At 36.2% G+C, this 24091-nt stretch overlaps 1 protein-coding gene across 1 annotated transcript in view; it reads left to right on the plus strand.

The window, feature by feature from the left end:
- Window positions 1–20796, plus strand: part of CABCOCO1 (ciliary associated calcium binding coiled-coil 1) — a 144702-nt gene extending 123906 nt beyond the window's left edge. The window contains exons 6-8 of the mRNA XM_007517394.2: window positions 13391–13513; window positions 14117–14257; window positions 20404–20796. Coding sequence (XP_007517456.1) covers window positions 13391–13513; window positions 14117–14257; window positions 20404–20478 — 339 coding nt within the window. The 3' untranslated portion in view covers window positions 20479–20796. The remainder of the gene's footprint in view (window positions 1–13390; window positions 13514–14116; window positions 14258–20403) is intronic.
- Window positions 20797–24091: the final 3295 nt, after the last annotated feature.

Here is a 24091-nt window from a genome sequence, read left to right on the forward strand (position 1 = left end):
TTTCTTAATAAACCAAATGCTTTTTTTTTTGTTATGTCATACCATCTTTTATTTTTTTTTCAATTCCCACTGCCTGAATTTTGTTGATTTGTTCTGAAACTGCACTGTAGTGCTATAAGGAACCAGTGAATAAATTTGCTTGCTGAAATTCCCTAAGAATTTATGCTTTGCAATCCTTAATGTGCCTATATATATTATTTTACTTTTCAAAGCCTAAATTTCCTCACCTATAGACTGGAAATATAGTTTTGGGGATTGATAAAGAACCAGTAAGATTCTCTTTGCCCCTCACATTTATATTCATGGTCTTTAAAGTCAAATATATATATATATATATATATATATGGGCTCAAGTTCTAAAAGAATTCACCATTATCTAGTTGTGTGACCTTATTCACCCAGTTACTTGATCTCTTTGAACTTTAGACTATTTATTTTAAATGAGGTCAGTAGAACTTGTCTTCACAATACAGTAGGACTTGAAAGAACTAACCTTTAAAATGTTCTAACTAGCTCCATAGTAATTTTACCATGAATGCTTCTTTTATTTTCTTTTTTATTATATTTATTTACTTGTTGAATAGAGACCACCAGAAATTGAGAGGGAAGGGGATGATAGGGAGAGAAATAGAGAGATACCTGCAATACTACTTCACTACTTGCAAAGCTTTTCCCCTGCAAGTGGGAATTGGGGGCTTGAACCTGGGTCCTTGTGCATTATAACATGTGCGCTCCACCAGGTGCACCACCACCTATGTATTTTCTTGAATAGTGGCCCATTCTGCCATTGGGCAGCACTCCAAGTGTACCAAACCACATAGTTTTGAGGATGGGGGAGGACACAGCTAAGCAAAGACAGTATGTAAGAAGGTCCCCCTCCCCCAGCATGGAAATTCAGCAGCGCCCCCTAGTGACTTTCTTATGTCACTTACATCAGGTGTTGGGTTTAAGAGATAGCTTCTGGGCCCAGGCAGCTGCACACCAAGTTAAGCACACAGTAAAAAGGTCAAGGATCTCTGTTGGAGCCCCAGCTCCAACCTGCAGGCGGGGTTCGCTTTGCAAGCTGTCAAACAGGTCTGCAGGTGTCCTATCTTTCTCTCTCCCTCTCTATATTCCCCTCCCTTCTCAATTTCTCTGTGTCCTATATAAAGAAAAAAAAAAATCGAAAAAATGGTCACAGGAGCAGTGGATTCGTAGTGCAGGCACCAAGCCTCAGTGATAACCCTGGAGGCAAGAAAATTTTTTTTTTTAAATGTTGTGGCTTCTATTGAATTTTTTAGACTTTTTAACCAGGCTATCAGTACATAAAAGTAATATTATGAAATCAGTACAAAGTTGGTTAGCTGTTTGGAATTAGACTAATCAGAGATTCTAGAATTAAATTGAATACTGAGAAATAAAATATTGCACTTATTTCTAAAATGCTATCATTTTTATGGTAACCTTGAAAACTGAATTGTATCTCCTCTTACAAACTGGAAGTCCTGCTTAAAAGGTTAACGCCCATGTCCAGCAGAGAAGCAACTACATACAGAAGCTAGATCTACTATCTTTTGCACCCCATAAAGGATTTTGTTCCATATTCCCAGATGGATAAAGAATAGAGAAGCGACCAGGGCCAGGCAGTGGCACACAGGGTTAAGCCGAGTGGTGAAGCAGGGCTGCAGGTGTCTCTCTGTCTCTCTTCCTCTCTATCTCCCCCTTCTTTCTTGATTACTGGCTGTCTCTGTTCAATAAATAAAGAATAGGGAAGCTTCCAGTGGAGGAGATCGGATGTGGAACTCTGGTGGTGGGAAATGTACCATTCATATCCAACAATCCAGTCGATCATTATTAAATCACTAGTAAATTAAAAAAAAATAAAGTTTAATGAATAGCTATTCTAATGTAGTGCTCAGAACTTAATGTGTGTCCTGTAAGCAAAGACCTGAGCTACACATCTTCAAAGTGAATAAGCCATAGCCCTTTCCTCAAGTTGTTAAATAAAATAATTTTTTTAAAGGAGGCTATCACTCTTACATGGTTATAGCTTAAGGTGCTATATAGGAATTACTGTGCAAAAAGAACAAATAAAATACACTGAGAGCATAAGAGAAATCCAGGAAAAACTGGACTAGAGAGACAGCTCACCAGGTAAGGCACTAGCCTTGCTATGCTCACAGCCCAAGTACTAGCATGACATAGACATTATGGCACCAAAGGAAACGCTGGTGTGTTGGGTGGGGTGGTGCCTCTTCCTTTCACTCTATCTCTCTAACTAAATGAAAAGACAAACCAGAAAAGACCAAGTCAAGCATGAGCCCATCCACCCCCACCCTGTTGAAAAAAGCGAAACAGAAAGAAAGAAGAGACCAGGAAAAACTGTACTAAGACACATGAGGTCTGATGAAATGCAGGTTGACGTGAGGTTAAGGGATGAAGAACCCTGCACGCGCGTACACAGGCCTCCTCCCATGCTGTCTGTTTTGTCCTAGATTAGTAAACATTTACTGTGTGCGCGCCATGTTCCAAGCTCTGTGTATACTGACCGAGTGAGAAATGCAGTGTGATGGGTGAAGGCAAGAATGTGGATCTCTGGCTATGAAATGGGCATTGACATCATCAAAAAGAAGGGGTCAGATATCTGAGATGTTGTCAATATTGTGTGTGTGTGTCTGTGTGTGTGTGTGTGTGTTTGAATGTTAGGGAAGAAAGAGAACAACTGGAGATAATCTCAAGTTGTTTTATCTTTTTTTTTAAGTTCTATAACCAAAAAAAAAAAAACCAAAAAACCGAGGATGTCATTTAGAGATCAAGAAAATGGAGGGAGCAAAAGTTTAGAGAAGATAATTAAGTAGAAATAGAAAACAGACGGACAAGCTGCAGCCTGCCTAAGATTCCAGTAAACACCGAGGGTGTTACATCATGTCAGAAAAATATTGAATCTGGGATCTGCACAAGTCAGTGACTGCCTTGTATAGATAAAGAAGAAATCGCTTAAAGTTTGGTTATGTAGGGATGCCATCTGCAAATGGACTAGAAATGACTTGGTGTACCAACCACCCAATTTTATAAATCAAGAAACCCCTGTCAGAGACATACTCAGCCAAGCGACAGAGCCAGCTCACGACTCTTAATTACACATTTCAGGAAAGCAACCAAATCTGAAACAAACACACCACCTAACTTTTGATGGTTGCTAGATTTTTTTTTTTTATTGTCTTGGTTTGGTTTTTGTTTGACTAAACTAGCATGATTCACAGAGTACAGGAGAAAGTCGTTCTTGAAGGAAATCTGTTGCTTATATCTGTGTTTGTCACATTCACAAAAAATCAGTTTTGTAGTTAACTTCCAAGAAGTCAGATTCCGGTGAAAAGTCCTGGAATCTTAAGAGTTTTTAAGAGTTGTTCCTTGTGTGGAAAGACATGGCTCCTTTCCGGTCACTAAGACAATGGCACCCTCCACTCTTGACCATGAATCTAAGGAAGAGCCTTCCTTCTAGAATGCCAAGCACATAAAAGTAATAAACAGCAGCTTGCTCTGAAGTAAAAATAATAATAATAACAACAATAACAATAATAATAATAAATTAAAATTAAAAAAATTCCAACTTGCAGATTAAAAACGAAAAAAGGGGGAAGCTAAGAAAGAAGGGAAATATTACAACTGTGACAACATGTTTCTTTGTAATAATTTATAAGCCCACTAGAAAAAAAAAGGAAACACACAAACTGTAAATAAAATAATAAAATTTTCAAAATGTAAACATCATACCTTCTGAAAATTTTCTTTAGTTAAAAATTAAGGTTAGGGTAAACTAAAATAAATGACTATTTTCATGGTCTCTTATTTCCTTGATGCGAAGGGTTACCAACTGATTTACAACTTCCTGTGTTGTTTTTAAATCTAAATTTGTCGGCATTTTTAATGTCAGATTACTTAAAATAGAACATCTTAAGTCGCAGAGGTCAGGAGTAATAATACTATGTTGATTTCTCTGAAGATTTCATAGCATTTTACAGTATTTTCATTTAGTTTTAAAAATCTATATTTTTAAATGAAGTAAGTTTCAATATGGATTTAAGGATTTGTTTTTCCTTTTCCTAACTGATGACTTCAGAATTGAAGGGCAATTCAATCAGTATGCTTTGAAGTTAAGTGAATTAAACATATAAGTATATAACTATAGTTTTATTCACATAATTCAAGCTTTCTCCGATAGTGTAAACTATGAAAATTATAGAAAGTCCATAAGAAGGGCTGGGAAGACAGCATAATGGTTATGCAAAAGACATTCATGCCTGAGGCTCTGGGGTCCCAGGTTCAATCCCCAACACCTCCATAAGCCAGAACTGAGCAGCGCTCTGGTCTTTCTCTTTGTGGTTCTCACCATCTCTCTCTCTCCCTCTCTCTCTCTTTCTCTCTCTCTCCCTCCCTCTCTCTCCCTCTCTCCATATCTATCTCTGTTTTTCTCTCTCATTAAAATAAAATAAATATTAAAGAAAGTCTATGAAAAGAGAAAGAGTAGGACCAAGTATTTAAGATTCTTTCATTGAAATTTCCCTTTTAGCCATCATGATTTATCATTTAGTTTCTGAATATTATAATACCTATTCAAAATGTATATTCTCAAATATAAAGGAAGGAAATAGCTTCATCTTAATAAAGCTATCATAAAATGCAAAATGTAATTACAGTGTAGCAAATATAAAATCAAATTTAATATTTTTATTTGGTAACTCAAAAAAGGATTTCTACTGAAATAATTGCATAACTCATTGATAGATACTGATATTTAATTTTTAAAAGAAGTGCCAAGTACATCTCAATTTTTAAATATTAAAAATCTCACATTAATATGGAATGTGTTAGATGACTTTAAAAATTTGTCCTAAAGGGCTTAAGGACTAGCTCAGTAGAGCACACATCTTACACTGCGTGAGTTCAAACCCTAACACCACAGGAGGCACCATGACAATACCCTGGAAGCTTCATAGAAGATGGAACCATGCTGTGTTCTTTCTCTGTCTGTCTCCCCTATCTCTCCAAACATTCACTAACTAATTAATTATTGAACAGAGTCCTGTTACTTATGGTCATTCCAGGAATTGAACATAAGCCTTTGGACTCTTTGACATGAATGTATTTTGGCATAGCCACTATGCTATCCCTTTGGCCCTAAAAATTAAAGCCTTAAACTGCTTTCAAATGACTTATAAACATTAAGGGTACCATTTTCACAGTATGTTTCCATTATCTAAGTAGATATACTCTGAGTGACTTATAAAAGCTATTTAGAATGGTTTTATTTATTTATTTATTTGTTATTTTACCAGAACACTCACCAGTTCTGGCTTATAGTGGTGCAGGGGATTGAACCTGGGTCTTCGAAGCCTCAGGCTTGAGAGTCTCTTTTCATAACCATATCTACTCTTGCCCAAAGTTTTTTTTTTTTTCCCTTTTTGTTGCCCTTGTTGTTTTATCATTGTTGTTGTTGTTGTTACTGATGTCATTGTTGTTGGATAGGGCAGAGAGAAATGGAGAGAGGAGGGGAAGACAGAGAGGAGGAGAAAAAGATAGACAACTGCAGACATGCTTCACCACCTATGAAGCGACCCCCCTGCAGGTGGGTAGCTGGGGGCTCAAACTGGGATCCTGATGTGGATCTATTTCTAAATAAGTGACTCTCTTTAGTCCTGACCATATAACTACCTACTTTTGTTATACTATCCTGATCTCAAAATAGCACTAGCCGGGGTCCAATGCATTATTCAAATTAGATGGCATAGGACTTGTTTTATAGTTTAAAGAGTGTGATACTTGAAACCATGTGATAGCACATCCTCATTAACAATTTATGCTAAGTTAATTGGACTGCTCAAGCAGTGATAGCCACCACATATAGAAATAGCATGGACCAGCGTTCCTCAATATGGCTACTTTAGTCTATCTTCCAGGGCCAGCATTAGAAAGATGATCCTTTCAAAAATAACAGTAATTAGAAATAATAATAATAATACACCTTTGGATTTAATAACACTTTTCCTTTGAAGAACTCCCAGTATTTTATCCACTTTATCTAATTTGTGCTTGAAACAATTGAGTTTAGTAGCCAGGTAGCAATTATCATTATCCTTCTTGTACAGATAAATAAACTGAGGCCTAGGGATTTTCTTAACATCACACAATCAGGAACAGAGCCAAATACAAAGCCTGTAATTCACTGGCCTATCTTCCAGATGACTACCATCTTCAGAAAGTAAAATATCTGAGCGTCTTAAAAGCTGTTCTACCCCTCAGGAAGTGTTCGCTCCAAAGTCTGATCAAAACATCTTTTCCCTGTAAATTGCATAGACACTATAAGAAGATACTCTTTTTGTCAAATTCATTAGAGAGGATTTTATTGGTCTGAGGTCATTCAGATAGTATTTATATTTATTTTCATGTCATAGTATTTCAGAAGCATACTTATAAAATACTAAAGGTGATTAAAATACCCCGACATCAATTTCTTTAGTTGTATTTATTTAAAAAAAAATCCAAACCCACATTAAACAAGATCAAATCAAGCGATATAAATAAAAATGGGCAGAAGGTGTTAAGTGGAGTGTCCTAACCATATCGCAAATTGCTTTATTGTGGCATGCCAACTTCAATTTCTCCTTGTAGCTGTAGTTGGAATGGGTCGTTTTCATTTCCTGTCCTAACTTGTACTGTGTTTTCACTGTTTAGGTGATTAGCATGTGGATCTGATGGTCTCAAAGCTGTATTAAGTTAGAAATGTTCAAACTACCAAATAGGCTGTGGATGAAAATGGAAGTTGCTATTAGATGTCTATTCATGCCCCGGCAGAAGCCTGGCAACATTTTGAACCTTTTCAAAATGTAAATACTGCACATTAAGCATAGGAAAGAAAAATCAATGTGCTGCATTTGCAAATTTATTTCCAAGTCAAAATGCAAAGGGGGAGGAGGTCTTATAGAAAACATTGTATTCAACATTTATAGGATATTATGAAGTTTGTAATGGCCTGAACACAGAAGAAAGACACAGTAGACATAGACTAATTAAACTTTCTCAAATCATATTAGCTCTTGAATTTCCTCTCTTTTGATTTTAAATTTATGGCCTCAGTATGACATTGCCAGCTTATTGCATTTTGCAGGTGGTATTCATATGTTGTTTATGTGTAGGAAAGGGTCACTATTTTTTTTTTAAATCCAGAATCATGTAATTCTTAAATAGACTTACAAATAAATAATGACTTTCTTCAAGAGGGGAAAGTTGTTTTAAGATTTTTGTGTCTTTCTTTTCCTGGAACTGGGAAGTTTGCTTTTTGAAACTTTGACATTTCCAGTGAGTTCTCGTTTATATATGGAGACATTTCACTATTCCAAACAATGTAAACAATGTCATTTTAGAATATACTGATTTCTCATTGTGTCCCTAACGCTCAGGAGAGGTGAGCAGACTTATCCTGGTTTTTTTTTTTCTTCTGTTTTCACTTCAGTGGAAATTTTAATATTGAGTAATTTAGTAATTGCCCACTTAGTTACAGGTTACAGTGATATATTCACTACTCACAAATAATACTTACTCCAAAAAAAATTACTAAAGGAATACAATAAAAGGAATCAGTACTACCTGTAATGTTAATACATGAAGTGGAAAAAAGAATGTTTGAAGTACAAAATCTTTACACTTTTTTAATGATCATACAGTCTTGAGTTAATGTCTTATTTCTGTAAACACACTTTTAAATTAAAAACTGACCCTCTACTGGGTCCCAGGTGGGCTCAAAATTCCTGTCATTTTTTTTTTCTTGTGGCTGATGTGCATGTCTTACTGAACATTAATTCTGGTAAGAGTTCTAATGATTTCTTTTGACTTCTAAGTAAAAGTCTTGGTTTTTGTTTTTGGTTTTTTTTTTTTTTTTGGCTACATAATACTCAATAATGCTATTGTATACTTATGAATATTAAACTATGCCAAAAAGCCATTTACTTGGTATCCTTTAAATACCATAGCACAATTCAACTAAGGAGCTAATGCAATGTGCACATAATGAACAATATAACTAACTTAATTTTCATGTAACAGACAACATCTGGGGAAATGTATATTGGAAAGTTATGCAAAGCTAATTTTCTAGCAACCACATCTGTAGATGTTATTTATTGTATGTTCACTTAACAGTCCATTATTCTGTTTAGAAATCTATTCTCTCTTTACTAGAGCTTTTAATGTACTCACCTTAGTTCAAATGGTCTGCTCATTATCAGAAAAAATATAAATGGCACTCACATGGAACAACATGATTGTTTTTATTATATCCATTTGTGTGCAAGCATTCACAAATGGCAAGAGAAGCACATTTATTGCTATACATTCAAAGTAATATTTGGGAGGGGGGTATTTGAAAGTCAAACAAAACCAATCATTTGTCCAAATGAATGTATGTGTGTAATCAGAAACTCCTGATTTTTTAATCTCTGTATTAGGCCTCAGGCAAATCACTAAAAGTCTTTTCCTTTGTTTCCTGATCCAAAGATTATGGATGCTATTCTCCTAGAGAAGAAAGAAGGGGTGTAAGTCAGGGTCCAAATAGAAGCATTTTTTTTAAATAAACATACTTGATCTTTTCTCTGATCTTATTTTTCTAAATTTAAGAGGTAACATTAAACTTTTGAGGAAAAATATGAGACAGTTACAATTATATAAGAATGTATAAAAATAGTTATAAAATTAGCTTTATTTAATTTGCTTTAACTATTCATAGACAAGGAAATTTTCCTTTCAGAAAATCTAACTTAATAAAGCTGACCATGTCTCTCTGTTTTAAGTAGATTTTATTACAGAACTAGTGATGTTGTAAAACATGAGGTTTTGTTAAAAAAAATACAAAGGCCTAATTGTATTTTTTTTTAAGAAAGAATTGCATCAGATGGTTCATTTAAACATATTTGCTGGCTTTGTGCTCTCACTACAATTACTGATTCTAATTTTCCTTAAACTTGTTTTCAAAGGTTACTTAATGGAGAAAATCACTATGATCTTTTCGAATCCTATATTTATTTCAAACTATATTTGACACTTTACCTTCTTAAGACTTTATATTCGCCCTCATCTGAAATTAGGACATTTCTTTTCTTGTAGAATTTTGCTAACAGAGTCAAGTGTAATTTATCATATAAAAATGTAGTTATGGTTTAGCTCATGGACAGTATACAAAACACCCTGAAGAAAAGAAATGCTTGCCCCCAGTCATGGACATGAATTAAACTGAATGAATAGCTGAAAAAGCTGTGCCACACATAAAAACTGAAGTAAAAACCTCAGTTTTTTCAGAACTTCATATTCTTGCTATAAATTTGAGCTTCACCTCACCAAAGAAATGTTGATATGAAACTGAGTTCAAATTCCCTAGTATCACACACACACACACACACACACACACACACACACACACACACACACACACACTGAAAAACAGAGAAACTAGGTAGTTTGCAGCTATTTCAAATTAGCCTCATGAAGACACCCAGACCACAGGGATTTGAAAGTGAAAAGTGCAACGTTTGAGCACAAATACCTACTTGCATTTAAGTGATCTCATGGAAGACATGCTACAAGTAGGTACATAGCAGAATCAACTTCGACCAGGATGGAGTGGCAGGCTATTATGAACTATTACTGAGCAGTGAGAAAACAAATTATAGAAAGCCCTGTTCTGTGTATTGAAAACCATAACACCAAAATATATATTTGCGGGAGACAAGATACATTCTGCTTTATTAAAAGAAAATACTTTCAGGAGTCGGGTGGTAGCACAGCGGTTTAAGTGCAAATGGCTCAAAGCACAAGGACCGGGTTCAAGCCCCTGGCTCCCCACCTGCTGGGGAGTCTCCTGACAGGCAGTGAAACAAGTCTGCAGGTGTTTGTCTTTCTCTCCCTCTCTGTTTTCCCCTCCTCTCTCCATTTCTCTCTGTCCTATCCAACAACGACGACAATAAGAATAACTACAATAATACAAGGGCAACAAAAATAAATAAATATTCCAAATTTTTTATAAAGGTTTAAATAAAATTTAAAAAAACGAAAATACTTTCACCTTGGACATTAGCTCATGCTTATTTTCTCAATGCCTGCAGTAAACTCTTTCAGCTCTATTCCCTTAAGTCAGTCATTTTTATCTTTCAGTTTCAAATTTCTTTTGGCTCAGAGTAAGATATTTCACCCTTTTATATATTTATACTGAACAATAACTCCCTTTAAAATAAAATTAAAAATATGAATTCAGTCCAGAACACATTAGTATTTATTTAGCAATAACTTAGCTTCCAGAGTATCCTAATACCTAAATAAAATTAATAGTTGAATAATGATATATTGTGACATTCAGATATATTTGAAATGTAATAAGGAAGTTAGAAACTAAACTTATGGAAGGCAGAGCCAAAGTGGCAACACCTAGACAATGCATATGGCCTGAGCTCTGCACAGAGGCTGCTTCAAAACTGAGAAGTTCGGGTGAGGATAGGTAATTCTGGGTCAGTAGTGGGATGGGGGTGCACTGAGTGGGCAGACAAGAACTAAAGAAGAGCCCTATAATTCATATTTGGGCTGACAGAGGCCAAAAAGGGAAAAAAGGAAACAGGGAGATTGGCTGGGAGTTTTCTGTTTGGCTAGTTCCCAACCCCCCACACCAGCTACTCCAGGTGGTTCTCCTATGGTGGAATTTCTTTAGCAAGATTCCTGGATCAGCTGGGGTGTCTTTCAAATGTGTGTCATTCAAAAGACATTAAAGGTAGCAGAAACTCTTATCTGAGAGACAGAATATTTGACCAATCAGGGCCTAGGTCTTCCTGGGGTAAGGTACCTGTGTTTTTCTGCTCATGTTTGAATTTGCCTGATAAGCTACCTCTTATAATTTATTTTTAACTTGGTTTAGGAAAGAGCCAAAGCTGTGTGGAGCCAGTCTGTACTGGTTTAATCTGAAAACGGACTGTTAGGGAATTTTATTTAATTTTATTCTATTATCACTATTACGTGTGTGTGTGTGTATGTGTGTGTGTGTGTGTGTGTGTGTGTGTGTGTGTGTGTGTGTGAATTACTTTCCCTGCTCTCCAACTTGAGCAAAAGTAGCCACTGCTGCTGCTTCCATTGATAGGTGATTGGGTGTGCTACACATTCTGGGAAGGACTTGACCCTCTCTCTCTCTTTTCTCTACTTCTCATTTTCTTTCCTTAAAGGTGATCTGAAAAATCTCTTTCCTTACACTGCTTTTTTCCCCCCTCTCTTGTTTTATTCACTGGTACTCGTTCATGAATTATTTTATAGAAGAAGTCTGACTGAGAGTAGATTTTTTTCTTCTTCTCTCACTCTCTCCCCATCTCTCTCCTCTTTCCTTCTCTCTCTCCCCACTATCTCTAGAATTTATAGTTGACAGCTTATTTTCATACTTATCTATTCTTACCTTTCCTTGTGTCTCTTCTTTCTTTCTTTCTCTTTCTTTTCTTTTCCTGTTTCTTTCCCTTTGTATTGTTGGTTTTTAATTTTAGAATGGAGGTGTTGCTTGACTATCTGGTTTTGGTTGAACTGCATTAGTCTTTGCTTTAGCTCCTATTGTACTTTCTGAGGTTTGTGACTTCATTTGAGAAAAGACTCTAGTGTGGCCTATACTCAGACAACACAACTGAAGAGTGACAGGACAGAAAAATACAAACCACACCAACTGAAAAAAAAAAAAAAGGTCAAATCAAGAGCAAATAAAACTGCTAGCACAATGAATGAGGACAAGACCCCTGAAGAAACTCCAAGGAAGTCAGAAGCAATTGTAAATAAGAGAACTATCCAAACAGTAATGGAACTATTAGTTACAGAAATGAGGGCAACGATGGAGGAAAGGGCTATCAGAAATAGGGAAACAACAGATGAGACCCTCAAGGAAAATACCAGCTACCTTAAAGTAATTAGAGAACTGAAAGCTGAAATAGCTGAGCTAAAAGGACAACTAGCAGAACAAGCTAATACTATAACTGAACTGAAGAAGGAAGCTGAGGGAAGGGAAAGCAGGTTAACAGAAGCAGAAAATACAAATGAAACTTATGATCATTTCAGAGTTTTGAGAGGTTTCATGTGAAAACAAATGTTTGAGTTAAAGCATTTTGAGAATTTTATCTTCATATTTGTAAACTCTGGACCTTTATTAGCTAACAATGACTGAGCTCATATCATGGTAGCAAAAATCAGGTCAAGAGAGCTTACCATATAATCTAGAACTACTGAATTATTGAATTACAGTGAGGAATGTATTATAAATGAAAGTAGGCATGTCTTTCTTAATTTGACTTTGTAAAGTCAAATTGTGGCCAAAATGTTGCTTATTGAATATGGACTCAGAAGCAAAGTCACTAATCAAATTCTTCATATGTTTAATAACAATATCTTTATCTATTTTTTTAAATCGTACTGGGATAGACTGCTTAGCTTGACTTCTTTGACTCCTGTTTTATCACTTCCATAACTGAGCAACTATCACCATTCTTCTGATTGGCATATTCTTAATTACAGAATTTGCAAAGTATTCATAATGAAGTTTTACACTATCCTTTGTGTTTTGGTTGATTTCACAGATCTGTCTGATTTACTGTTTACTCACTATATGCATGAACCTTTAATGCCTTTACAGTGTTTAGGTGATTTTTACTTCATTACTGACCCAATGCAGACATACTCTGCTGAGTAATATTGATATCAGACTTACTATTGACTATTATTTAGTATCTCATGTTCTGAATCTTCTGCCAAACCTAGAGAATATATACAAGGGATCTAAAACATTGGTTCTGGGGCCAGGAGGTGGTGTACCTGCTTGAGCTCATGTTACAATGTGCAAAGACCTGGGTTTGAGCCCTCCAGTCCCCACCTGCAGGGGCGGGGAAAGCTTTGCAAGTGGTGAAGCAGTTATGTAGGTGTCTCTCTCTGTCTCTCTCCACCACCCATTTCCTTCTTGATTTCTGGCTGTCTCTAATAAAAAAATAAAGGTAATAAAAAATTTTAAAAATAAAACACTATTTCTAAAAAGAGTTTGTAGGCAGGAGAAAGAGAAGACTGATGCAGAAACAAAGACTGAGTAAGTATAAAACAAGATGCTAACCCCCATATCATAGGATAAGAATAACACAGTGGGAAGGATGAAATGCTGATTATCTGGCAGGGGCACCAAAGGTTCTATAAAAACTAACAGGACACTGGTGGCAATTCTGGGAACAGAAATGGCTAAAAATTACTTAGCAATAATAGATTTGAAATGTGATGTATGTATGAATATGATAACAGATATAGATATATAGATTCTGGCTACTCCTGAAAGGTCTGATCATAATACATTTGTTTTCTTCCCCTCCAGCAAGTGATAGAGGTTGTCAAGTCTTCAAGTTCCTTTTTCCCTGATCCTTTAGAAGAAGGAATCTCATTAGATATCTACTCAACATTTATAGAAACACCACCAACACTGACTGTAGAAACAAAAGTATGTTGTCTTCTGTCTACTAATTTGTACCACATCGGCATGGTGTTTTTTAGGGCTGGAAGGGAAAAGGAATAAAATGCTCTTCCAATTTTTTTTTCTCTGATTTTTCCCTGCTAAATATAAATATGTCTTCTAGCATAAAGATGGGTCAGATGAGAGTGATTGTGTAGTTTTCATCTCTTCCACAGTCACTTCCCCAATCTCTACTTTCATTGTGCCAAAGTAGGCATTAATTGACACCACGGCTTGATTTGTCATGATCTTTATGATTATGAAAATGTAGAACGACTTTGGATCAAATTCTTCCTTCCACAAAGACACCATTCCTAAAAGAAAAACATTCAAGAGGTGCTGGGGAGAGAGCAGAATGGTTATGCAAAAGATTTTCATGCCTGAGGCTCTCAAGTCCTACATTCAGTCCCCAGCACCAGCCTAAGCCAGAGCTGAGCAGTACTTTGGTCTCTCTTACTCCGTGTATCTTTCACTCTGTATCTTTCTTAAAACAAAGAAACAAAGTATCTAAGAAAGTTTTGCAGTTACATGTAAATCACAAAAAAAATCCAAAAATCTCTTTTGAGTGTCGTTTACTTTCGTTTATTTTAGAGACTGGATCAAAGACAAGGCTCTGAGCAACCCCAACCAGAAGCCAGCACTTCCAATATGGATCCTTTAGTTGATTTCACCATCGAAGATATAAAATCACTGCTGGATCAAGTCACAGATGATATTTTAATCAACATTCAGGTACTCATCCTTGTTCACTTACTTTATTCCTGGTTAGTTAGCACAACCTCAACCTTAATGTCTAAACACCGCCACACTCTGCTAGAAAGGCTGATGTTTATGATAGAGGAGTTCCACTTAACAGCTCCACATAATTCTTAGATACTCAGTTTGAATAAGACCATAAAAGAGATTTTTTTTCCCCCTGAGTGTACCAGTAGTACATACTTTGTGAATGTTATCAGTTTATAAACTCAGAAAGCATGGGGGAAAAAAAGGCAGAAACCTGCTTTTTTACACTGAGATCACTTGCTTATGCAAGCATAGTTGGAACACATTTCTCCACAGTAAACACTGAAGATAAAATCACAGTTATCACCAAATTTCTAATTTTTTTTCAAATCTTTGAACTTCCTTTCAGATCACTACTGTTTTTCACATATCACTAATAGCTCAGCAATTTACTACAGTCACTACACGAAAATAATAATTTCAACAGTCATCTCAGTAACAACTGCCTATAGCATACTAGTAAATTTTACTTTATGCTTGATATTTTGTTGTTCAAATGTATAAATAAATTTCTATCTCAGTGCACACATTTGCATAATTTCCCATGCAAAATGATTGAATAACAGAACCACATTTTGAGTGGATTTATAATTTCTTGTGGTAGTAGCTATGAATCAACAGGACAATACACTACATGTTTGAAATATTAATGTCTCTCAGGGAAAGATTTAGTTACTATCTGAACAGGAAGCTATATATAGAAAGCATAGAGTATTAAAAAGTAATTTAGGAAGAGCAAAAGACTTACTCGGCATGAACATACCTTGTCACTTGTTTAATCATAAAATACTAGTGCAGTATTTACATGAACATATAATGATCTGATGCCAGTAGAGTCAGTCAAAGTCCTCAGCTTAATAAGGGGTGTCTAGTGTTTACCAGAAATAGTGGAAGAACACGTTTTGCACAAAGCCTTATTGTTAAAAAAAAAAAAAAACAAAACCATGAAGGTAATAACTGGTTACTCTGGAAGGACAGAGTGCAATTGAATTAAGCTGAGTTCAGAACATACCTTCTTTTTAGATTTGATAACATTTCACCTAAATATAGTTTATGTATAATCATGGCCCTGGGTTCCTTTGCAATCATGCAGCTCTGAAATTATTGCCAAGCAGCTACTAGACCGTAATAGAATTGTTTGCAAACCTACAAAATTAAAAAAAAAAAATTACTAAAGCCATGCTCTACGTATTGAGCAGAATGTTTTTAACTAATCAATTTTTTTAAACATTAGAATCTGCAGCGTTTATACCATTACAACACTGCTCCATATCAACAAACAATAAAAATCTCAAACAAATACTCTGATCTTGTGTCTGAAGGAACAAGAAAATGAAGAACAAACAAGACTAAGCCAGTAGAAAGACATAATAAAATTAGAGTTGAAATAAATGAAACATAAACCAAAAAGATAATACAAAAAAATAGAAAGTCAAGAGTTTATTTTTTTTGGAAAGAATAAACAGAACAGACCCTCAACTATAATCACTAAGAAAATAGAATGAGAACTCTAATAATAAGAAGAATCAGGAATAGGTATAAAGAGAGAGAGTGAAGTTGTAGCACAGTGGATTTGCATGCAAGAGCTCCCAAGTTCAGTCCTCAACACACTCTCTCCTCCTCTCTCTTCCTCATAAATAAATATTTAAAACAATAAACAAATAAAAGCTATTAAGCATAGAAATAATTTGAACCAGAGGAAAATGCCTTGGATTCATCAAATATAATGAGGAAAGACTGAGAGAGAGAGATACAGAGACAGAGACAGAGAGAGAGAGAGTTCACCCAGCAGAGTGGACACTTACCAGTACATGGGGACCTAGTTCAAACATCAGCTATCACATAGATGCTCCATACAAATGAGAAGTGTCACAAGCAGTGAAGCAGTGCTGTGGTGTCTCTCTTTGCCTTTCTCTCCCACTGTATCTGGTGTATATATATGCTTTTGATTTGATAGGACACAGAGCAATTGAAAGGGAAGGGAGACAGACAGACAGACAGACTGACTGATAACACATGGCACTGCTTCACTTTGTGTGAAGCTTCCCTCCTACAGGTGGGGACTGGGTGATTGAACCTGCATCCTTGCACATGGTAATATGTGCACTTAATCAGGTAAACAACCACCTAGCCCCATCTCCCAAAGGACCCTCTGTCTGAAAGAGAAAAATAGAAGTCCATCATGTAGATATGAAGACCCAACAATGGACTGTTGGCAAATTTTTTTTAAAAAAAATACATAAAAAATTTTAAAATGAGGGGACCAGGCGGTAAAGCAGTGGGTTAAGCACACATGACGCAAAGCACAAGATCGTGGTTTGAGACCCAGGCTCCCCACCTGAACGGGGATTGCTTCTGGCCTGCAGGTGTCTATCTTCCTCTCCCCCTCTCTGTCTATCCCTCCTCTCTCCATTTCTCTCTTAACCAGCAATAGCAATAATGATGGCAACAAAATGGGAAAAATGGCCTCCAGGAACAATGGATTCCTAATGCAGGCACTGAGCCCCAGCAATAACCCTGGAGGGAAAACAAATTGAAAAATAAAAACAAAAAAAATAAAAAATGACATTATCTTGTTCTTTAGATAATTAGAATTATTATTAAAAGAGTAAACATTTTGTTCTAGAAGTATTTTCATTTAAAGAGACATTCAAAATGAGACCCACCCTACTAGGGAAAGAGAGAGGCAGACTGGGAGTATGGACCGACCAGTCAACGCCCATGTTCAGCGGGGAAGCAATTACAGAAGCCAGACCTTCTACCTTCTGCAACCCACAATGACCCTGGGTCCATGCTCCCAGAGGGATAGAGAATGGGAAAGCTATCAGGGGAGGGGGTGGGATATGGAGATTGGGTGGTGGGAATTTTGTGGAGTTGTACCCCTCCTACCCTATGGTTTTGTTAATTTATCCTTTCTTAAATAAAAAATAAATTTTAAAAAATGAATATTTAGCTCAGGGTTATGTAATAAAAATCATACCCAGTGGAACAAACTAACATTTTTAAAGAATTATATAGCAAAGAGCATGAATTATAATACTATTTTTTACATGAATGTTGGATATTGGTTTTGTCTAGGCATTAAGGTTAAGTAATATGAAAATATTGAGGAAAGTTTGCTTTCCTGGTACAGTCAATATTTTTAGGTCCACTTGAACGTTCAGCTTAGAAAAAAATTGAGATAATTCCAACATGACTGTCAATGGGAAGTAATTGAACCCAGATCATAAATTTTCCATTCTGTCCTAGAAGAACACAGCTATGCCCATTCCTGACGGCTGTGGATTAACTTGTCTGTTTAGCATTATGCTTAGAGCAAGGAGGCAAGTATAGTCTAATACAAGCTCCTCTTGCCTGGACACGGAAGCTTTCTTCATTTAGACTATCAGCTGTTGCTCAACTGAAGGACTGACCCCACTTTCTAGAGCTCTGAAATTCCCCACTATTCAAGACACTGCTCTATTTGGCATGAACCTTTTCCCCAAAACCTTGCACTTATGTTGATAAATTCTGTGTCACTGAAATGCCAGAAAGAATCCAGGTTAATGTGAAAACCCTGGTGAGATAGCGAAACAGAAGTTGATAAATGACGGGCCATCTGTCCTTAGTTGAAAAGAAATGAGATTATTGGTGGACACAGCATGCTTTAATGGAAAGTGGGAAGAACTGGTTCGTTTAATCAATGTTTCCCACTTCTATGGAGTTTGACAAGATTATTTCTTCAAGCCATTTCAATTCCTATATAGGCTAACATGGCTTCTATAAATTACTTTTAGTGGGAAGTAACATACTTTAATTATTTCACAATGTCATATTAATAAAATGTAATACTGGTGGGGGCAGGTGGTAGTATATCTGGTTGAGGGGTGTGTGTGTGTGTGTGTGTGTGTGTGTGTGTGTGTGTGTGTGTGTGTGTATGACAGAAATCACAAAATTAGGTATTGTAACTAGAAATTTAGAGATTAGCTTGTAATGTAACTATTACCCTATTTGACTATTTAATTTCTTATAAGACAACTCAAAGGGTTCCTAAACTTATCTCCAGTTCTGCAATTTCTAAATTAGTGCTTTCTACTCTACCAAGATCTTTCCTGAAGGTATATTTGAGGTTTTTTTTTTTTTTTTTTCTTTTTCCTCCTCCAGGGTTATTGCTGGGCTCGGTGCCTGCACCATGAATCCACCGCTCCTGGAGGCCATTTTTTCCCCTTTTTGCTGCCCTTGTTGTTGTAGCTTTGTTGTGGTTATTATTATTGCCATTGTTGATGTTGTTCGTTGTTGGATAGGACAGAGAGAAATGGAGAGAGGAGGGGAAGACGGAGAGGGGGAGAGAAAGACAGACACCTGCAGACCTGCTTCACCGCCTGTGAAGCGACTCCCCTGCAGGTGGGGAGCCGGGGGCTCGAACCGGGATCCTTACGCCGGTCCCTGCGCTTTGCGCCACATGCGCTTAACCCACTGCGCCACCGCCCGACCCCCTTGAGGTGTTTTTTTTAAAAAAAAAAAAAAAAAGACAGACAGTTCTTTTGTAACCTGGAAGACCGTTTCCATCCTTCTCTTTCTTCTTTCCCCAATCATCAAAAAAGAAAATAAAAGAGAAACCCAGAGAGCACAACTTGACACCAGGACCAGAGAAAAGAATAAGCCAAAACAAGATTCCTATGAGACTCTAGAGCTGAGGTAGCTGGGCGGCGGCGGTGCACACGGTTAAGTGCACATAGTACTAAGCTCAATGACTCGCGAAAGGATCCCTGTTCAAGACCCTGACTCCTCACTTGCAAGGGTGAGGGTCTCTTCACAAGTGATGAAGCAGGTCTGCAGGTGTCTTTCTCTCTCCCGTATCTCTTCTTTTCCTCTCAGTTTCTCTCTGTCCTATCCAATAAAATGGAAAAAATGGCGGCCAAGACCAGTGGATTCGTACTGCCGGCACAGAGCCCCCAGTGACGATCTTGGAGGAATTAAAAAAATAAAGAAGAAGAAGAATCTAGAGTCAACACCAAAGTTATCTCTTTAGACATAATAACTCTTACTGTGCTGATGGTAAAGCAAAATCTTATCAGAAAGCCGGCCTGGGTGGTCATTTTTAAACTGTTTATAATAGTTACACAAACTAGTCAGTCAAGTAAGGAAGGCTATATTTATACCACAAGCAGCATCTTATTTTTAACATTTCTTCTATGCAGTTCCCCCTTGAAATTCCAAACTAAGCTATGGCCATTAACCTTCTTAACTTTAAATTATTTATTAACACTATGTGCATAGCTACTTCACATCAACCAGTACACATTCTTTTTTATATCACCCAAACAAACAAAAAGACATCAATTTTAACACATTTTCCACAAGTGGGTTCTTTATACATAATTTGATTATCCTTCATTAAAAAAGGAAGATATTTCATAGGTTTCTAATGTTCAAATACTATGAAAATGCTTCTGGAATTATGGAGATAGCAATGTTAGTCCACAGACTATCTCTGCCAGAGGCTAAATGCTATATTATAGTCACAGCAAACACTAAAACCTGTCAGTAATCATTTTTTCCAACCATAAATATACCACAAGTGGCAGTATTCCAAGAGTTATATAGTGAGTACTCCTAATTATGAGAATTGTTTTAATTGTGAGATTATTTGTGTTGCTATTTCATAAAAAAAAAAAGTTTATGGAATCCCCTTTATAGTATATTACACAGGAAACACAACATCCATTTCAAATGGGTAGGGGAACCAACAAAGCTGGAATAACTGAGCCTGAGCCTAGAGCAGTTATTCTGATTTGGTTCTTATTGGTAAAGTCCGTCTGAAAATACAGATAAATTATCCTATCTTCCAACATTAGGCTATGTGAAAAATGGCTGTCCAAATACCACTTCCTGTTCATAGCAGACATGCTTTACATTGGTAATGTGCAGAGAAATATGATAAAGTGTTATCACATCACTACAGGCTGAAACACAGCTATGTCTGCAAAACAGGAAGGTGTGTAAGGGCTAATGTCTGTCTTTAGGCACTATAGTATGTCAAAACCACAAAGACAATGTGCAGCAAAAGATAGCTCCATCATAACCACTTTTTTTTTTTATGATTGTCTTCACAGACCGAGATAAACGAAAAGCTGCAAATACAGGAAGAGGCCTTTAATGCACGAATAGAAAAATTGAGAAAGGCCTGAGGACTGAGAACAAGGAGAGTGATGCTAACTTCACAGAAGTAAACAGAACCAGCTAGAATAATAGTTTCTCTAGGGTTTGATGTCTCCCATTTAGTTGGGAGAGAAAAACCAAACCCCATTTTTTTATTATCCTAAGTAATTAGGAAAGTATTGGCCCCAGTTTTGCTATCTTCTGTTCCATAATAGTCTCTAAATTTATTGTGCTATAAGTAGAAAGAACATTTTGTATACAAGAGTTTGAAGGATTGTATATTAAAGCACAATTACTTTTATGATGCTTCTTTGACATTTTGACTAATAAATGCTATTCATCTTGAAGGAGAATGGAGTGAATATTTTTAAATAAAGAAGAAACAATAATAACTTTATCCACAATTGACCCAAATTAACTACCACATTGCTGGAGTACTGGGAACAGACACCATTGCCACACCGCTGAGATCAAAACTCGCTCAACAATAGCAGAACTAGGTAGCCCCCTCCACCCACCCCCGCCACAGTCATTTGGTTTTCTTATTTAAATGTTTCAGTGTGAAGCCAATTTTCTGAAATTATATAATGCAGTTTGAAGCATTTTAATTTATTCTGTACTGTATTTGTTACTTCTAATCTTGTTACTCTCCCAGGAGAATGCATGACCTATATAAAATGAAGCAATGTATAAATGGTTATTAAAGACCAACCTATATATAGATTGTAAAAAGCTTAAGTACAAATCAAGTTCACAGAGCTCTTAAAATCAACCGCTATATTGCAGTAGAATAATTGAAAACATCTCAAGCCTTTAAATACCGGTATTAAAATATAAATTTAAGAGGAAAAAATATATGTTTGCCAGCTGATTGTCCTGGCTGGAAAAATAAATTACGACTTAGACCCCTTCCAAATTTTATAGATGCCATAGTATTCTAGATGAAGAGCAATGCTCAGAAGGATTAGCCCTTCACCAAGTTTTTGGTTTATATCTGCATCTGGGTGGCATGTAAAAATTCTCTAACCTTGGGTTCTTACCTTAATTTCTCTATCACTATGAAAGGCATTGTCAAAAATGTATGGCTTTGAACACATGAATACGTGCCTCATTGGAGGTAAAAACAGGATGAACAATTTTTGGCAATTTTTCTAGATACACTGATCAGCAAAGTGAGAGAAGCTCAGTAGATAACATCAGGTTTGCTTTCTATGTTTTTTTTTTTTTTTTTTTTTACTTTTTCTGGTCTGGAAGGCATAAAGATATGTTATGGTGTTCTTTCTAACTGAAAATAGTAATGGCCATAGGTGTTTACTTTTTCTATCTCCTCTTCCCCTCTCAATTTCTCTCTGTCCTATAAAAAAAAAAGAGGAAGGAAGGAATGAAGGAAGGGAGTAAGGAAGGAAGAAAGAGGTAAGGAAAGAAAGAAAGAAAAAGAGAAAGAAAGGGGAAAATGGTTGCAAAGAGCAGTGGATTCTAGAGCCAACACCAAGCCCCAACCATAACCCTGGGGACCAAAAAAAAAAAATAAAAGTCTTTCTTAATGCAATTCTCATTGTGCTTCACAAAGATATTTCAGCAATGTTTTGACTCTTTTTCTACATTGTTTTTAATTAATTAAAAAATTAAATAATTAATTACATTGGCCAATTTCTTTGGTATTGTGATAGATTATCTGATATGATTATACATAGATAATATATACCATCATAGAAAATAATATCACATTATTGTTTTGATTTATTTAAACTGTTTCAAATCACAAGGCTTGAACACCTTTCATCAGCTTAGAAGCTAGTACATATATATATTTAATCATCTTAACAGTCCCGAGATTGATAGACATTGTGATCCTCATTTATTAGTTATGGAAATTGGAACATAGAGATTATTAACTAAAATAAAATTGAACTATTAATGAGCATTAAAATTAAATATTGTCTATTTTGTAGATAAGAAACTAGACTGCAGAGAAATTGGAACTTTCCTTGTGATCTTACAGTCAATACGTGGTAGAACCATGTTTTAAATTTAGACCTATATGATTTTGTTGTTTTTGTTGTTCATAGTCAACTTGCTTTGGTTTGGTATGTGCTTATAAGACCTTCAAGATAGGAGTGTCTCAAGTATTTATTTTAATTTTCCTTCTTTAAGAATTCAGAACTGAGATTTTTTATTAGTGATTTAATGTTAATTTACAAAATTATAAGATAATAAGGGTATAGTTCCCCCTTTCCTTCCTTTTCTTGCTTTCCTCAGAGCAGATAGACTTGTAGATATCCCCACTGGATTTGTGCTTGCTCTGAGAGGTCTTTCATAATTCACTAGACACTGAAGTACCTCACAGTAGATTTGCTGTGAAGAACAGTGAGGCTGATATTGTCCATCTGTATGATTATAAGACCTACACGCTTCACCTTTGTCTCTCCATCTAGCTATCCGATAGTCAGATTAAGCAAAGTAAAACTGATCTTTCTTCTGTTGTTGTTGTTAGTCGTAACAAAGAGAACAAACTTGTTTATGCTATTAGTGTAATGCATATTTAGAATATTTTTCAAGGATGTAGGGTATGATCCAGCTCTATCCACATGCTGAAATGTTATATAATCATTTCAGTATTTACTATGTGCAGGAACATTTAATAGTGAGTCAACCAGACAGGTCTGCTGCTGTAATAACCAATAATCTAGTGGGGAGAGATGGTGAATACTGGAAAATTTCAGAAAGGTAGATGAGTATTAAGGAAAGGAGCTCTGTATGAGCTAGGCAGTTGAGTACACACCTTACCAGGTTCTAGGTTCAAGCCCCCTGATCCCCACCTGCTTGGGGGACGCTTCACAAGTGGTGAAGCAGGTCTGCGGGTGTCTATCTTTATATCTTTATCTCCCTCCCTCAATTTCTCTCTGTCCTAGCAAATATATATATGGAAAAAATGGCCATCAGAGGGGTGGATTTGTAGTGCAGGCACTGAGTCCCAATGATAACCCTGGTAGCAGTAGAATGGAGAGAATGGAGACTGACAAAAAGGGAGAAGGAAAAAAAGGGGGGAGAGAAAAGAGAGAAAAGGAGTTTGGTTTGGTTTTGTCTGGGAGGTCATTAAGTTTTAGGTGGGGGTTGAAGGTTAGTGAGAATTTAGCTGGAAAGAAAGTAAAGGAGAATGGAATTCAAGCAGATAAAAAAAAGTCATGTGCAAAGCACTTTGGTAAAAGTTAACAGTTGGCCATAATCCCCAGGAAATCCTATAAGAGATGTCACAAACTATTTTTTTAACCTGAAATCTGGAAACTTGTTGATAAGTTTTAAATGGGAAGTCTAGTATGATATCGGTCTATATATCTTTTTAAATCATCTCCTTGATAACAAGACTTTTATCCACTGAGATGTGGGAAAGATGATATTTTCATAGAAGAATCCTGACTGTTAGTGATGCTGTAGTGGATTCTTTGCAGTTTCTAAGAAAGGAGTGGAGGAAGCAAAAACTGGCCTCTGAAAGTCACAGGGTTTACCTACTCTTTGGTATAAAGGCAACCTCTAAAGAACAATGAAAACAGTACAACTTCTCATGAGTAAACAAGCAGCAACCTTTCTCTCATCACCTACAGTCAGTATATCTGTTTGCAAGGATAATTTGGAGTCTTTTAT

Source organism: Erinaceus europaeus, chromosome 1 (genome assembly GCF_950295315.1).
Source record: "Erinaceus europaeus chromosome 1, mEriEur2.1, whole genome shotgun sequence".
In the NCBI taxonomy this organism is placed as follows: Eukaryota; Metazoa; Chordata; class Mammalia; order Eulipotyphla; family Erinaceidae; genus Erinaceus; species Erinaceus europaeus.